The sequence below is a fragment of the Clarias gariepinus genome, chromosome 3, assembly GCF_024256425.1.
Source record: "Clarias gariepinus isolate MV-2021 ecotype Netherlands chromosome 3, CGAR_prim_01v2, whole genome shotgun sequence".
In the NCBI taxonomy this organism is placed as follows: Eukaryota; Metazoa; Chordata; class Actinopteri; order Siluriformes; family Clariidae; genus Clarias; species Clarias gariepinus.
The window spans coordinates 38,977,546-38,992,836 of record NC_071102.1 but is presented as its reverse complement, the minus strand read 5'-3'; the positions used below and the strand labels follow the sequence as shown (position 1 = coordinate 38,992,836).

The window sequence follows — 15,291 nt, the reverse complement described above, 5'->3', positions numbered from 1 at the left end:
CCAAAAAGAAGTCCTGAGGCTAATTCACCCAGGACTAGCGCTTCGACATCGGGATATCGTCCTAGTTCCTTCTCCGTTCCTTTAGGATTAAGACTCAACGCCACGATAAGGCATGCTCTTTACTGTTCAGAGGAGATATTTGGGTGTCACATGGGATTCGATCACAATGCAGGCACAGCTGTCTCCCACTCGTGTCGAATCCATGCTCAACACCAAGACCAACACTCAAGAAAATTAAGCTAGACCAGTAAGTGACTTTCCGTCCACAGTGATATCTTTGGGCCTTCTGCACATGAGTGTTGAGTTGTGCCTAAGAGCCAGGGGATTTTACTCGAGGGCCAATCACTTGAGGCAAATAAGGGTTATGCGCCAGGGGCTTCGTACCCTTTTTCTATGTGGTTCAGACCCCGGTTTCTGACTTTGGGTCCCACTCTAGGTCCGTCTTGTTGTCGCAAGATGTCGCAAGAACGACAGACGCTTCCCTCACAGGCTGGGGTGTGGTCTTAGATGGTCGTCCAGCCCAAGGGAGCTGGAGAGGTCATCTTCTCGCATGGCACATTAATTGCCTCGAAATTATGGCTCTATTTCTGGCCCTGAAGCACTTCCTCCAGCAGTTGAGAGGCTACCATGTCCTAGTGCGGGTGGACGACACTATAGTCTCGTATATAAATCGCCAGGGCGGACTGCGCTCGAGTCCGAGCTAGGGTCTCAGGATAATCCGATCATTTTTTGTCTAAAAGGACGTCCAGTTACGCAAACAGTGCGGGATTGGAGCGCAGCATCTCGTTTCTGCTTTTTCAGGGAACACAGCAAAGTAACCCAAGACATTTTAAACACAAAAAAGACTGTTGCTGGTACACCTGGTTCCTGACAAACAGAAGCCACATGTGAGAGATTACATAAAAATTGATATATAAGTAAGTAAAGTAAATAACTTATTACTTATAAGTAATAAGTAAATATTTGAATTCAGTTATGCATTTTATGCATAACCATTAGCATCAATCTCATCATCTGTCGAATTATCCAGCTTGTCACAAAGAGAGTATTTCTTTCTGTAACAAAGAATGTGTCCCCTCTAATTCTAGAACACACGTTAAGATGTACAGTACCTGAAATCAGAATCAGTTAATTGTGAATAATGTGTGCACTTTTAAGTTGAGAAGATAGATGCCTCCTGCCCCTTCCTCTCTGACTGCTGACGATTTTGCCACATTCTACGATGGGAAGATTGCAGCAATCCGCCAGTCCTTCGCTCTCAACCAAGCTCCTACGGCAGAACCTCAGGACCTTTCCTTCCCTCCTTTAGCAGAATTTTCCAACCTGTCATCTGATGAGATTCAACAGATCATCTCGTCATCTAACCCCACCACCTGTTCATTAGACCCAATCCCTTCCACAATGCTCCAGGCAATCTCACGGGACCTCCTTCCCTTCACCATAGCCATCATCAACCAATCCATATCATCTGGTCATGTTCCTGCCACTTTTAAGAAGGCGAGGGTTATTCCCATCCTCAAGAAACCCTGCCTGGACCCATCAGAAGTTAACAACTATCGCCCGGTATCACTGCTCTCTTTTATTTCTAAAATTCTTGAAAGAGCCGTTTATAATCAAATGTCTCTTTATCTCTCACAGAACAACCTTAATGACCCAAACCAATCTGGATTCAAAGTGGCACATTCCACAGAGACTGCCCTTCTGTCAGTCATGAGCTCCATGCTGCTAGATCTGCTAAACTGTCATCTGTCCTCATCCTCCTGGACCTGTCAGCTGCATTTGACACGGTGAACCACAAGATTCTATTATCTATTCTTACAAGCCTTGGAATTTGTGGAACAGCGTGGCAATGGTTTGCTTCTTACCTAAAAGATAGGTCATATGAGGTAACATGAAGGGGATCTACATCTGCTCCACGTAGACTCTCTACTGGTGTCCCGCAGGGCTCAGTACTTGGTCCTCTTCTGTTCTCCCTTTATACCCGGTCTCTTGGTAAGGTCATATCATCTCATGGATTCTCATACCACTGTTATGCAGACGACACCCAACTTGTTCTCTCCTTTCCTCCCTCTGACACTCAGGTTTCCACCCGGATCTCAGAATGTCTGGCAGACATCTCATTTTGGATGGCTGCTCATCAGCTGAAGCTCAATCTCAGTAAAACCGAACTGTTGTTTATCCCTTGTGTTTATCCCTCGCTCTTGTCGATTTCTTCTTTACAATATCAGAAGAATTCGCCCATTTCTTTCTTCACAGGCTTGTTCAGTCCCTTGTTATTTCAAGACTGGACTACTGCAACTCACTCCTGGCAGGCCTGCCTCTGTCCACGATTCGTCCTCTGCAACTGATCCAGAATGCAGCAGCATGTCTCGTTTTTAACCTCCCCAAGTTCTCCCACACCACCCCACTCCTCCGCTCCCTGCACTGGCTTCCTGTAGCTGCCTGCATCAAATTCAAAACACTGATTCTTGCCTACAAAGCTAAAAATGGCCCAGCACCCACTTACCTCTCTGCGCTAATTACACCACGTACTGCACCACGTTCCCTCCAATCCTCCAGCACTGCTCGCCTCATCCCACCATCTCTCAGGGATCGAGGGCGGCATTCATTCAGGCTCTTTTCTGTTCTGGCACCTAGGTGGTGGAATGAACTTCCTCTAGATGTCCGTACATCAGAGACTTTGACTATCTTTAAACGACGACTCAAGACTCATATGTTTCTCCAGTACTTGGACTAACCCCCCCCGAAAAAAAAAAAAAAAAAAAAAAAAAACCTTTTCTTAGTTGTGTTGGACTAATGGCACTAAGTTATTAACCTAGTTAACCCAGTGTAAGTATGTATCCAATTATGTAAACATTAAAGCACTTTTTGTAAGTCGCTCTGGATAAGAGCGTCTGTCAAATGCCTAAATGTAAATGTAAATGTCACTTTTGCACTTTTTAGTTGATTTTCACCACCATAGCCTTTAGTGACACTGCTACTTGTTCCTATGAACACTCTTATGAAAATTTATATTTTTCTTTTATTCATGCAATACTTTACCAAGGGCAGCTTATACACTAAATATAAATTTTAAATCCCTTCTTAAATTATAAATGTAATTTAATGTCCATTCAATTAATAACAAGAATGTAAAAAGTTACATGAACGACCACACTGCAATTTATTTTATTAATTAAGTAAAAACAAATAATTAAAGCAACACACTTAAACATTATATATATATATATATATATATATATATATATATATATATATATATATATATATATATAGCCTAAATAAACCAAACGACCATGAAAGCACTTTTACACTTAGCAATATTACTAACAGTGTTGCTGCTTGGAAACACTGCTGTCAATCAGTGCACGACTAGACACACCCACAGTGTTCTTTTTACGTTATTACATTATCCAGTTTCCCAAGTAAATGAAACTGAACACAAAAAAAAAAGGTATTTGAGTATATTACAATGCTGTGGTTTGCAGCTAAAAGCCTGTGGATGTTTAACGCTCCCTCCACATTTTGTCTGCATTATTCAACTTTGATCGAATAAACACTTTCACCTCCACTTCCTGCACTTTAAAGAATGAAAAGCAAACAGCAAGACAAATGTTTATTAAGAGTTGTGTAGAAAACGTCTCGGGTTACTTTGCTGTAACCCTGTTCCCTGAAAAAGTGGAAACGAGATGCTGCGTGAAAACGCTATGGGACCATCACACGTGAACCCCAGGAATACGCCGCGGCTTGTGGTTTCTCTTTTAGGAATGCGAGCCTTGCGCCGCACCTTTATCGGGAGGAGGTCACAGTGCTCACACTCTTCTTGAAGCTCAAGGAGAGCGTAATCTTTACCCAAACACGTGAAGCAAAAAGTATGGAGATCGTCCTCCGATATTATTCTATCACACGGAGGAACACATCTTGTTTGAAACTCATCTTATCGGTGAGTCAAACACTCTTTTTTCTTTGTTTTGCTTGCACACACACACGCGCAAACACAATACGTCCTGAAGACAAAAAGATCTGAGGAATGTTCCGGTTCACTCCTATTTATAACCTGCAGCTGCGCTTCATCAGATGACGTCACCTGACCGAGGTTATATATATGCCAAAATTTGGCGCATTTCATACACACATGCTTCACTACCGGCAACAAAGAAAGTCGTTTCCATAGCGTTTTCACGCAGCATCGAGTGTAGCTTTTCTTTTTTATTTATTTATTTATTTATTTTTATAATACTTGCAAAATATTAATACTACTGTATTTAATTATATGCATATTTATTCTTATTATTGTACACCACTATTGCTTGTGTAGCTTGCACATAAGAGTTTTACTCACATGTACTGTACCAACGTACCAGTAATGTGATGCAATAAAAGTGATTTGATTTGAAAGGGAACACATTTGAATAATTTAAAAGGAATAATTTCATATTGTAGCGTTTTTACGCCGGGAAGAATGCTGGAGAGACGAGTGAGCTTATTTGCTACCCAATGCAATGGCTGGGAGTACTTTATTAAGCACACAGCATGTAAGGCATGAGCAGCACCTTCACTCAGGAGCCTACATCCAATTCAGCACTAGCTTGAACTGGAGCACATTTCACACGTCACACACCCCTCACACAAACAGGGCCGAAGCCACCAAACCCAAACACCTTTCCCCAACATGGTGAACACACACCGACATCCCCGCAAGGCATGCTGGTCGTCAGCCGCCGCCCCGCCCACGCCACACTGCCCCCACCCGAGCTGTGACCGTCCCTGGTCACCATGACGAACTCCGTTTCGGAGGCGTGGAGGCGGTCGGCGCTGGCGGTGGGAACGCCGGCGTCCTTTGGCAGGTGAGGAGTGAACGCGAATGTAGTCCTGAGGCGGTCCGGCCTCCAGAGTTCGATGGTTCCCCGGCGTGCGGCTGTGGAGGCGCAAGACGGTCCCGGTGGGGCAAAACTCGTGCCCGCCCTGCCAACCGCACCCGGTAGATGACATCGGAGAGCCGAGCTGGCCGTGAGTGTCCACGCCCATTCGCCCCTTCTGCCTGGCGATGGGCGGTTCACAGTTCCACAACCCGTGGGAAACAGTGGAGCCGGTGTCCACGAGCGCCCGCAGTAAGACGCCGTCCGGCACACAGTCGATGTAAAGCCCCGCGGGGCTCCCCAACCGTCCACCCGGCGCTAGTTTAGCGGCTGCTGGTGTACGCTGTCCCTTAGGCCTGAGAACGTTGAAGCGGTAGTCCGGCTGTCCATCAGGCCTGAGAACGTTGCAGTGGTAGTCTGGCGGTCCGTGGCCTCGGCGGCGTCGCGGAATCTCGGAAGCGATGTCGAGGCCTAGCCGCGACGGGTAGCCCTGTCCCCGGCTAGGTTCACCTACCAAGCGCCACTGAGCTGCGGGCGGTCGCTCGTTGCCTAGCCGCGACGGGTAGCCCTGTCCCCGGCTAGGTTCACGAACCGAGCGCCACTGAGCTGCGGGCGGTCGCTCGGCTCTTCCGCCGCGATGTGCCGCCAATATGGGCTCAGCGCGCTCGGCCTCGCGCAGCGGCAGTTCGCTTTGCCGGCTAACAGCGCACGGAGCTGTATCTTGCTCCGGCTCTTGCGCAGCGCCAGCCTCCGCCCCGAGATCCAGCGCCGGAACACACACCGACATCCCCGCAAGGCATGCTGGTCGTCAGCCGCCGCCCCGCCCACGCCACAATATGTACTCAATGTTACATGGGGGCGGGGGGGGGGGGGGGGGGGGTGCTTCTTTTTGTCATGTGTCATGCTATTAAAAAAAGACAGCAAATAAAGCAATGCTTATCAAGAAAAGAAAAAAAAACTTAGAGAAAAGAGCTTTGTTGTCCAAATGAGCACTATTGGAGTCATAAAAGAAAATTGGACCATTGCAAGACTGTGTGACATCATAGACAAATGCTGTAATAATTTATCAAGTAAAATCCAACCACACCTTTGTCCCACAGAGTGACGTCTACCTTCTGATGTGATTCTGACACCTGAAGATATAATGATTTAAATTATAAATGTGTTCTGAGAACTCCACACCCCCCCAAAAAAATTTTTTTAAGCCCTCAGTCAAATCAGAATTATTAAAAACATTGTCACAAACTAAAACAATTTTTTTACAAACAAACAAAACAGGAAAATTTTAGTAAAGAAAAATAAAAACAAGAGAAAAAATGTTACCTACCAGGACTAAAGTCTCCTCAGGGTCTAATGTTGACCTCTTGGTCATCTCCTATTTTCCCCATTTCCCAGAGTCTGCTTTGAGATGATACGAGATACACTGGAAAGGGACACAGCTCTCCTCTTGATCTTCTGTCTCGTGACAGTCAAGGGCTGACAGTCAACTACAGCAACAAAACAGAGGACATTTACAGCCAAATTTTCATATGAGAGTGGGTGTATGTGTGTGTGTACCCTGTGAAAGACTGGCATCCTGTCCAGGATGTACCCTCAGTAATAGTCCCAAATAGTCTGTAACATAATTTTAATTTCGCTTCATGACAGTAGCAACGGTATGGTTTTGTTAATAATTCTTTAAGACTCAGTATAACATTGTTAAATTCCTTAACAGCTCTCACTAATGTTTTTAATTGCCTTGTGTCAAAGCTCAGAATCAAGTCACAAAATAACAACAGAAATAAATAAATGAAAATATATACAGTATACGCATTTAACTGCAGTTAAAAGTGACACTAGGGATTAAAAGTACTAGAAGAGAAGGAATAGCCACAACATTAATACTACTACTACTGCTATTACTACAATTAATAATAATAATAATAATAATAATAATAATAAATAAGAGGGAAAAAAACCTTATTGATACATAAGAAAAATAAAGATACCGATTATAAAGTTGAATTGTGCAGTATGTATGATTGTGATTTTCTCTCTCTCTCTCTCTGTCTCTCTCTCTCTCTCTTTCTGTTTTTCCTTTGTGTGTGTGTGCAATTTTATCTAAATCATGTTTGTTTCAGTCTTTGAGGTTCTTATGAATATTGAAAGTGCTACATGTTTAAACTCAATGCAAATATTTAAATGATCACTGTAAATATTTACAGCATGTGTGTGTGTATGTGTGTGTACCCTGCGATAGATTGACACCCTGTTCAGGGTGTACCCTCAGTATTAGTCCCTGATTGTCAGTAGCATTGTTTTAATTTTGCTTTCTGACAGTAGCAACAGTACGGTTTTGTACTGTTACTCGGTCTAACATTGTTAAATTCCTTAACAGCTTGCTACTGAAACATTATCAAGTCACTAAAACTTTTATTGCCTTGTGTTAAATTCTCTGTGTTCCGTTCTCTCTGAATTTAAATTAGCAGCTAGCAAACTAAATTTGCTGGAAACTACTCTTCCTACCCTTTCTGAATTTTTTTGTGAGTGTGCTTCCAACTGATGTCTGTATACCTTGGGACCTGGCCCTTGCCTTGGTAATCTACAATTACAGGTGATACCCAGAATGATGGTTTTACCACTGTGTGTCCTGCGGCGACAGTATTAAGGGTGTACGTTTGCTGGCTTTACCGCTATAACTATAGACATGGTTCATTCTCTCAAGCATTAAGGAGCCGCAGCTCATGTGGTAGCAGATAAATTTAAGTGACACATTAAACAAAATAATTACAGTACTAAAATGACAGTACAAAGTTAGAATTTAAATTAAATGTAGGCGTTTCTTATTATCTTAAATCTTATAGATTTTATTATTTGTAATAATAGCATAGTCTGAAAACAGACTTTGGGTGTGCATCAGAAAAAGTGGCGCATTTATTGTTAGATTAATGTGCAAAAACTATATAATAAAATTAAATAAAAAAATAAAAGTTAAGTGCACTCACTATGATGACGATAGTTCTAGTTTGTAAAATAATAAAAGCAAACAGGGCGTGCTGCTCTGTATAGATTTTGGTGAACTTAAGAGGGTCAGAAAATAAACAGAAACTCCATGTATATGTGCCTCACAGATGTGAAAAATATGTTCTCATAGAAAGCGAAATGTCTGCTTTTATATAAACTAATGGAAGACATGATGCGCATAAAACTAGGCGTGAATATACAGTAGCGCATCCACTGCTGCGGAGATGACATGATTATCTTTACAACTACAGCCGAAAACAAAGAAATCACTAATTTATTCACCGGCATTGCCATCACTACTAATTAACAAATAGTAAAAAAACAAAAAAACAACAACAATAGCCCAAGTTTAGAAAGACATTTTTATGTAGACTTTAAAAAAGGATTCTGCATCTATTTTAGGTGTGCCAGATGCCACTGTTCTTATACAGCTCTTTGTCAGGGTAAATCGTTAAGTGACAACCCTGTAAATATACATGTAAAACAGTTACATTTGTATGAATAAATTGTTTAAATGTCCACTAATGTTCAAAAGTTTTAGAACACTTTCTAACTCCATTATGGTTTCTGATTTTTATTTCTTTCTACATTGTAAAGGAAAGCTGAAGGCATCCAAAAAAGACCTCGGTGTGATTATAGACTCCAGCCTTTCATTTGAAGCTCATGTAGATAATATTACCAGGATAACATTCTTTCACCTCAGAAATATTGCCAAGATAAGAATTATATTGTCGCTAAACAATGCAGAAAAACTCGTTCATGCTTTTATTACCTCTAGGTTGGACTATTGTAATGCCCTACTGTCTGGTTGTTCAACTAGGTGCAAAAACAAGCTTCAGCTAGTCCAGAATGCAGCAGCAAGAGTCCTCACTAGAACCAGAAGATACGAGCACATCACCCCTATCTTAACTTCACTTCATTGGCTCCCTGTGAAATTTCGCATTGATTTTAAAATACTACTTTTGACATATAAAGCATTAAATGGTCTCGCACCGCAGTACCTGAGCGAACTGCTAGTGTCTTATGATCCGCCACGGCTTCTTCGATAAAAAGGATGCAGGCTGCTTATCAGTACCGCGTATTATAAAACCTACAGCTGGGGGCAGAGCTTTTTCTTACAAAGCCCCAAAATTATGGAATAGTCTTCCAAATAGTGTTTGGGACTCAGACACAGTCTTAGTTTTTAAGTCCAGGCTAAAAACTTATTTATTTAATCAAGCATTCTTATAAATAGATTTGCCTTAAAGGAGCAGATCTGGGGGACTCATGGACGTAGAGTATTATGGTGAACTGGTATGTTTAGATGCTGTCTTCCCCACTCTCATTGATCACTCAGGTTTGTTGAAGGTGAGGTGATTGGTTTCTTTACATCTCAGTTCCCCCTCATGTCTGTGTTTCCCTCTGGCTCTCCCTTTTAGTTATGCTGTCATAGTCCTGCCGGAGTCTCTGCTTGCACTCTACAGTAAATATACATTTACATTATACATTATATGACTGTGACCAGACCTAACTGTTATCTCTTCTCTTCTGCTCTCTCTTTCTCTTTCTCTTCCCTCTCTCCCCCTCTCTCTCCTTCCCTCTCTCTGTTGAGCTACACATGTCATTCCTGAGCTGCCAGTGATCCAGACTCCCTCTGTCCTCTGGACCTGTCTGACCCATCCTGGTGCCCCGCTTCTGATTGGAGATCTCGTCACATGGATGCCCCGTGTGTCTCTCTGGGATGCGTCTGGTGGGAATTGTTCTCTCTACCTAGAAGACGGTTCTGGCCTTGACTGGTGTTGGCAGCTGTTTCTCTGAGGACTTGACAGTTCGATAGTTCAGGACTGGAACTTCCTACAAGTCTACCTGAGTTTTCAATAACTAACTGGACTCCATATTAACATCAATTAACATCAGCTATTATAGCTGAACTGCCTGCCAACTAAAACACTGTATAAATGCAGATCAATTACTGCTTTCTGTTTCACCCAGATGAGGATGAGTTCCCTGTTGAGTCTGGTTCCTCTCAAGGTTTCTTCCTATTACCATCTCAGGGAGTTTTGCCTTGCCACTTTCGCCTTCGGCTTGCTCACCAGGGACAAACTGACCATTTTGATTCATACACATTCAAATTCCATACAAACTTAAATAATTCTTTTGATTGTGTAAAGCTGCTTTGGGACAATGCCAATTGTTAAAAGTGCTATACAAATTAATCCCATATGTGTTATTTTATAGTTTTGAAATCCCCAGTATTGTTGTAAAATGTAGAAAATAAATCACTAAACAAAAACAAAGAAATTTGCAAGTGTTCTAAAACTTTTGAACGGTAGTGTATGTACCATAAGCTATTGATTAGTGATTTATTTAAATGACTCTGTTCAGATGTAAGTAAATTCAAATTGCTGTGTAAAAGTGACATACTGATGACATTTGGTCTGCTTTTCATGAGGTGCCCTTTGTGATCTTAGTGTGTTGAATGTGTGGGGTGTCAACAGGTCTTACATATTCATGAAGTCCTAGATTATATACAATGTATATTTTAGAATCTTGAATTTAAAAGATTTTAAAATTTGCACAAATTTAAAAAGCACTGCAGGTCTTCAGAAAGGTCGTAGATCTAAGAGGGTTAAAAGTAATTTTGTCACAGGAGCTAAATTAAGTCATCCTAAAAGTAATTTTAATTTGTGTGGGGAAGGGTGCATTTTTGTTTTTCTCTCTGGCCTCACAGTTTTTGTGTGAGGAATGTGAATGTATATGTGTGAACAGCTGAGACATGTTCTTACCTAGGAAAGCGGGAAAGGGTGCATTGTTTATATTTGATTGTTGTAAAATACATTGTAAAGAACCGAGAATGAATAGTAATAAGGGGCCATTATTATACTGCATAAATATTATTTTATTTTTAATTTATTTGCACAGAGTTTCGTGTGCCAACAAGAAAGTGTGCACTGTATGAGCTATACAGCAAAACACTAATAATCTTTAGGAAAACAAGAGGGTCCTGCACACCCTATAGTGCTTGGGCCCTAATAATAATAAGAAAAAAACATTATAGTTTAGTGGATGTGAGTCTGGCAGGATGTGTGCAAGAAGAGAATCACAGTACATGTGCTTGTGCAACTGGTTGTTGTGGGGTGAGGAGGCGGCGACACTTTATTCATTTTTATTTAAAAAACAATACTACCCACAAATTGTGCAGTATATACAGTATATATAAAGATATAATGCCGAAGCTATAAAAAAATAAATGAATAAATTAAATTATATGTATAATTTGTATATATTTTATAAATATTGTTTTCTTTGTTTGTTTTGGTGCACCTTTTTTTTTGTTTGTTTTTTTGTATAATACACTTTAGTTTTTTTGCTAGTTGGTCATGGTGTTGTCTTTCTTGTTTACAAGTTTTAAAGCATTTCTGACACCAAGATAAAGATCTCTGGTTTAGTGTAACTCAGTTTATTTAAATAATCTGATTGTTACATAGTGGTGCTCTGTGTGACGAGCTTTTTTTTGTGTATCACCGGTGCTTTGAAACTTACGCATGAGCAAGATGAATGTTGACGGTGGCACAGGGAGAACATATAATCTCCATGCACACACAGAGATGGAAATCGAACCCGGACCCTGGAGGTGCAAGGCAACAGTGCTAACCAATATATATATATTGATGATTATGGCCAAACCAGGCAGGCTAGGATGTGTACATGAAACTCGAAATTAGTCTCATTATGAGCAAAGTGAACACACCTAAAACAACATGCTGATGATGAGTGTGGTTCATCTTTTAGGAGTGGCCAGTGCAGCCTCTAATAGACATTGACCAATAGAAATGTGTCTTCCCAGTGTAGATTACTGGAAGCAGGGATGGGTAGCAGATAAATAAATGCATGTGTGCTCTGGTTCCTTCACCTGTTGAAGTGCAGTATATTGGCTCTAGTTGCACTGCTGAAGTTCAGTTCAATTCCCACAATGAAAGCGCTGTATTGGACATTCCTGCTCCTTTCAGGTCAGTCTGACATTCTCTCCAATTAGTTTTTAAAGTGTACAGTGTTTTTAAGTGCAGTTGTCTTTACATATGAGTTTGTTTAGAATAATAGTGTTGTTCCTTTTCGAATGTAGAATGTAGTTTATAAAGTAAAATAAAGTTGAATAGAATCTGTTGTTGTTCAACAGTGTATGCTCATGCCTTGACAAACATAAAAATCCAGAAGTGACCAGGGTGTTGATGACTAAAAATCATATACTAATATATATATAACATCATTTATAATTATCATTCAAAGACACCTAATAATCTCTAATGCTCTTTATTATCTTGTCAGTCAGTACGGCTTCACTGGCAGAAGAAAGGTCTATGAGGAGTAAGAGAAATATAGTTGACCTTTCTGGTGTCATTAGATGCACCACAGGCAGGCTGGCCATATCCTATTTGACGTATGGATGCCATTGTGGGCCCAGGAGATCAGGCCCAACCAAAGACCAGACAGACATGTAAGACATTATAAAATGGAAATACACATATTACATTAATGTTATAATGGCATGAGTGTTTTAATAAAAAGCTTTTATAAATGCATGCAGATGACTTTACACTTGATCAAACTAGCATCTTTGGCAGTGATTTGCGTCTGTGAAAATGGGTCAACCGAGCCTATAAACCTAAACTTTATATTTCAGTAATCTTTCTTTTTCTTCTTTAGTAAACACAGATCTATTTCATTCCTTCTTATAGAATATTACAAAGTTAAACCATAATGGCGGCACAGTGGCTTATTGGTTACCATTATAACCTTATAGCTTAGGGTCCGTGCTTGGTGGGTTTCCTCTGGGTAATCCGGCAGGGTACACCAATGAGCCTAATTGGTGAGCCTAAAGCAGAAAAATATTTTACATTTATTTGTGCTCTGTATTTAGTGTAGGCGGCATGGTGGTGTAGTGGTTAGCACTGTTGCCTTGCACCTCCAGGGTCCGGGTTCGATTTCCATCTCTGTGTGTGCATGGAGTTTATATGTTCTCCCTGTGCTTAGTGGGTTTCCTCCGTGTACTCCGGTCTCCTCCAACAGTTCAAAGACATGCAGATTAGGCTAATTGGCGTTCACAAATAGTCCGTTGTGTGTAAATGAAAGTGTATGTGTGTGCGCCCTGCCATGGATTGGCACTCTGTCCAGGGTGTACCCTGCCTCGTGCCCTAAGCCTCCTGGGATAGGCTTCAGGCCCCCTGTATTTAGTGTATTTGCTGTTTGTACAACACTCGTGTTTAACTTTGTTTTTCATGCAACTTTCATATATTTCTCCTGAATATTTTTTTTTTACCTTTTTTCAATTGTTCTATAAATTTACCCACAGGTGTTGCCACAATCACGACTGCTGCTATGATAAAGCGGTTGCAGCAGGCTGCTGGACACTGATTAAAAAATATCGTTGGAATTGCGAAAACCAGCAGATTAAATGTGGTACGTGTTAAAGTAAAAATTACAACATGTATGTTAAACAGAAAAAGATCATTAACACTGGCTAAATCAAAAAGAACCTGTTAATGGAAGTGCATGAGGGAAGGAAAAATTTATACTTTTTCTTGTAATTCCAAACATTGGATCCATTATAAAAGAAGGGTGGGAAAAGTAGTGCTGTGAAAAAGTATTTGCCCCGTTTGTTTACATATATTTTTTGCATATTTTTTTTTTTTTACAGTTGAATGATAGAGATCACCCAACACATTTTATTATTACACAAAGATAACTTGAGTTAATAAAATTGCAGTTTCATACAATAATGATTTCATTTATTAAGGGAAAAACAGCTGTCCAAAAACTACACCTTGACCTATTAAGAAGTAATTTTCCCCTCTTGCTAAATCATGAATAAACTGTGATTAATCTATTACATATGATAATACTAAATATAATACATATATTAATGTGATTAATATAATTTTTGGAAACCTGATGTAAATTTCACTGGCCACACCCAGACCTGATTACTCTCAGACTTGTTGAACCAAGCAAACACTTAAATACAACCTGTCTGACAAAGTGAATCACTAAGAGAAAAAAAAAAAAAAATCAAGAATAGACGAGAAACAGAGTAACTGACATGTTTCAGTCTGGAAGAGGTTACAAAGCCATTTTTAAAGCTTTGGACCTCCAACAAACCAAGGTTCGAGCCATTATCCACAAATGAATAAAATGTAAAACAATACCTTTTAGAGTTATTTAGTCCTCTCAGTTGTGATGTTTTAAGTCTGTACACAACAGACTAACTGAAAGAACAAGCACACAGCAAAAACCTAAATACATGACGAAGAGAGTGAAGGATGTTCATAGGTAATTCCTTAAAAAGCAGTCTCAAGTGACATTTTAAAATTTTGATGTGATAAAAAAAAATCTATTTTTTTCTATTGTCACACTTCTAAAGTTAACAAAATCTAAGTGATTTGAATGTTTTAGCAACTTGTAATTAGACTTTGACGTTAAAGACTTTAGACAACTCATTAAATATTGATAAAAATAACTAATGCAACCAGTGTTTTATAATGTTTCCTAAAGTTACAGATTTTAAAGAAAAAAATGCTGATTTCATTTATTGTGGCTTTTCTACAGGTTTGAACACAGACACATGTAGCCAAATCCTTTGCGAGTGTGACAGAGAATTTGGCGAGTGCCTAAGAAATGCTCCTTACAACAGGAAATTTGCCTTGTATCCAACCTTTCTCTGCCGCTCTAGCACTCCTGGATGCTAGACGATGTAACAATCTATGATTGATACATGATTTATGGTACACTTTCTACCTTCTTTTAATGATTAATGATTATTTTCAGTCATACATACAGTTTCGTTGTCTTTTGATGGTCTATCACTTTTAAGACAATTGGTATTAATGTACAAATGTGTGACAAATTAAAGCATAAATGGTGGCTCTGTTTTACTGTGTGTCATACATGTTCCTATTGTTTATATGCACTTGTTCTCAATTCGAATCAGTACAAAATCATATCTGATCTTGTGTCTGTTTTAAAACATTTTCAGTCTGTTTCATTACAGGCTGACAATGTGTCAATCCCATTCATACTTCTTACTGACTATCCTGTGCAGGATTGTAAGAATCATAGGAGATCCTAGGAATGATAGGGCATACGAATGATGCAATGCCCTAAGTTTTGGAATGTCACTTTTTCCTAAAAAGTTTGCAGCTCTTGACATCAAAATAAAAACAGCAGTTTTTATACACCATTATTGTATAACAATTAAAGGGAACATACTTTTTACATTTTTTATTTTATTTATATACATACACACATACACAGAGAGAGATTTGCAGCTGGTATGAGCAGAAAAGACAATGAAGAAAGTAGTGTGTAAGCAGCATGCGTGTGTGAGCAGCTTTATTTCAGTCATTACAGCCATTCGTGGTTAAATAATTATACAATGCTGGACACAAACAGCAAA

The 15,291-nt window shown here is 40.0% G+C and overlaps 1 protein-coding gene across 1 annotated transcript; it reads left to right on the top strand.

Moving 5' to 3' along the window:
- The first annotated feature begins 11,777 nt into the window (after positions 1-11,777).
- Positions 11,778-14,657, top strand: LOC128518333 (phospholipase A2-like). Its single transcript, XM_053491396.1, has 4 exons — positions 11,778-11,851; positions 12,168-12,336; positions 13,192-13,298; positions 14,445-14,657. The coding sequence occupies exons 1-4, from the start codon at positions 11,815-11,817 to the stop codon at positions 14,582-14,584; spliced, it is 453 nt and encodes a 150-aa protein (XP_053347371.1). The 5' UTR covers positions 11,778-11,814; the 3' UTR covers positions 14,585-14,657.
- The last annotated feature ends 634 nt before the right edge of the window (positions 14,658-15,291 follow it).

What these genes read in the sequence shown, in the direction of transcription:
- LOC128518333 (XM_053491396.1), top strand. Translation starts at nt 11,815, where the DNA reads ATGAAAGCGCTGTATTGGACATTCCTGCTCCTTTCAG. An exon ending in GACATTCCTGCTCCTTTCAG is followed by an intron (nt 11,852 to 12,167) that starts GTCAGTCTGACA and finishes TTATCTTGTCAG; the next exon opens with TCAGTACGGCTTCACTGGCA. An exon ending in ACCAAAGACCAGACAGACAT is followed by an intron (nt 12,337 to 13,191) that starts GTAAGACATTAT and finishes ATTTACCCACAG; the next exon opens with GTGTTGCCACAATCACGACT.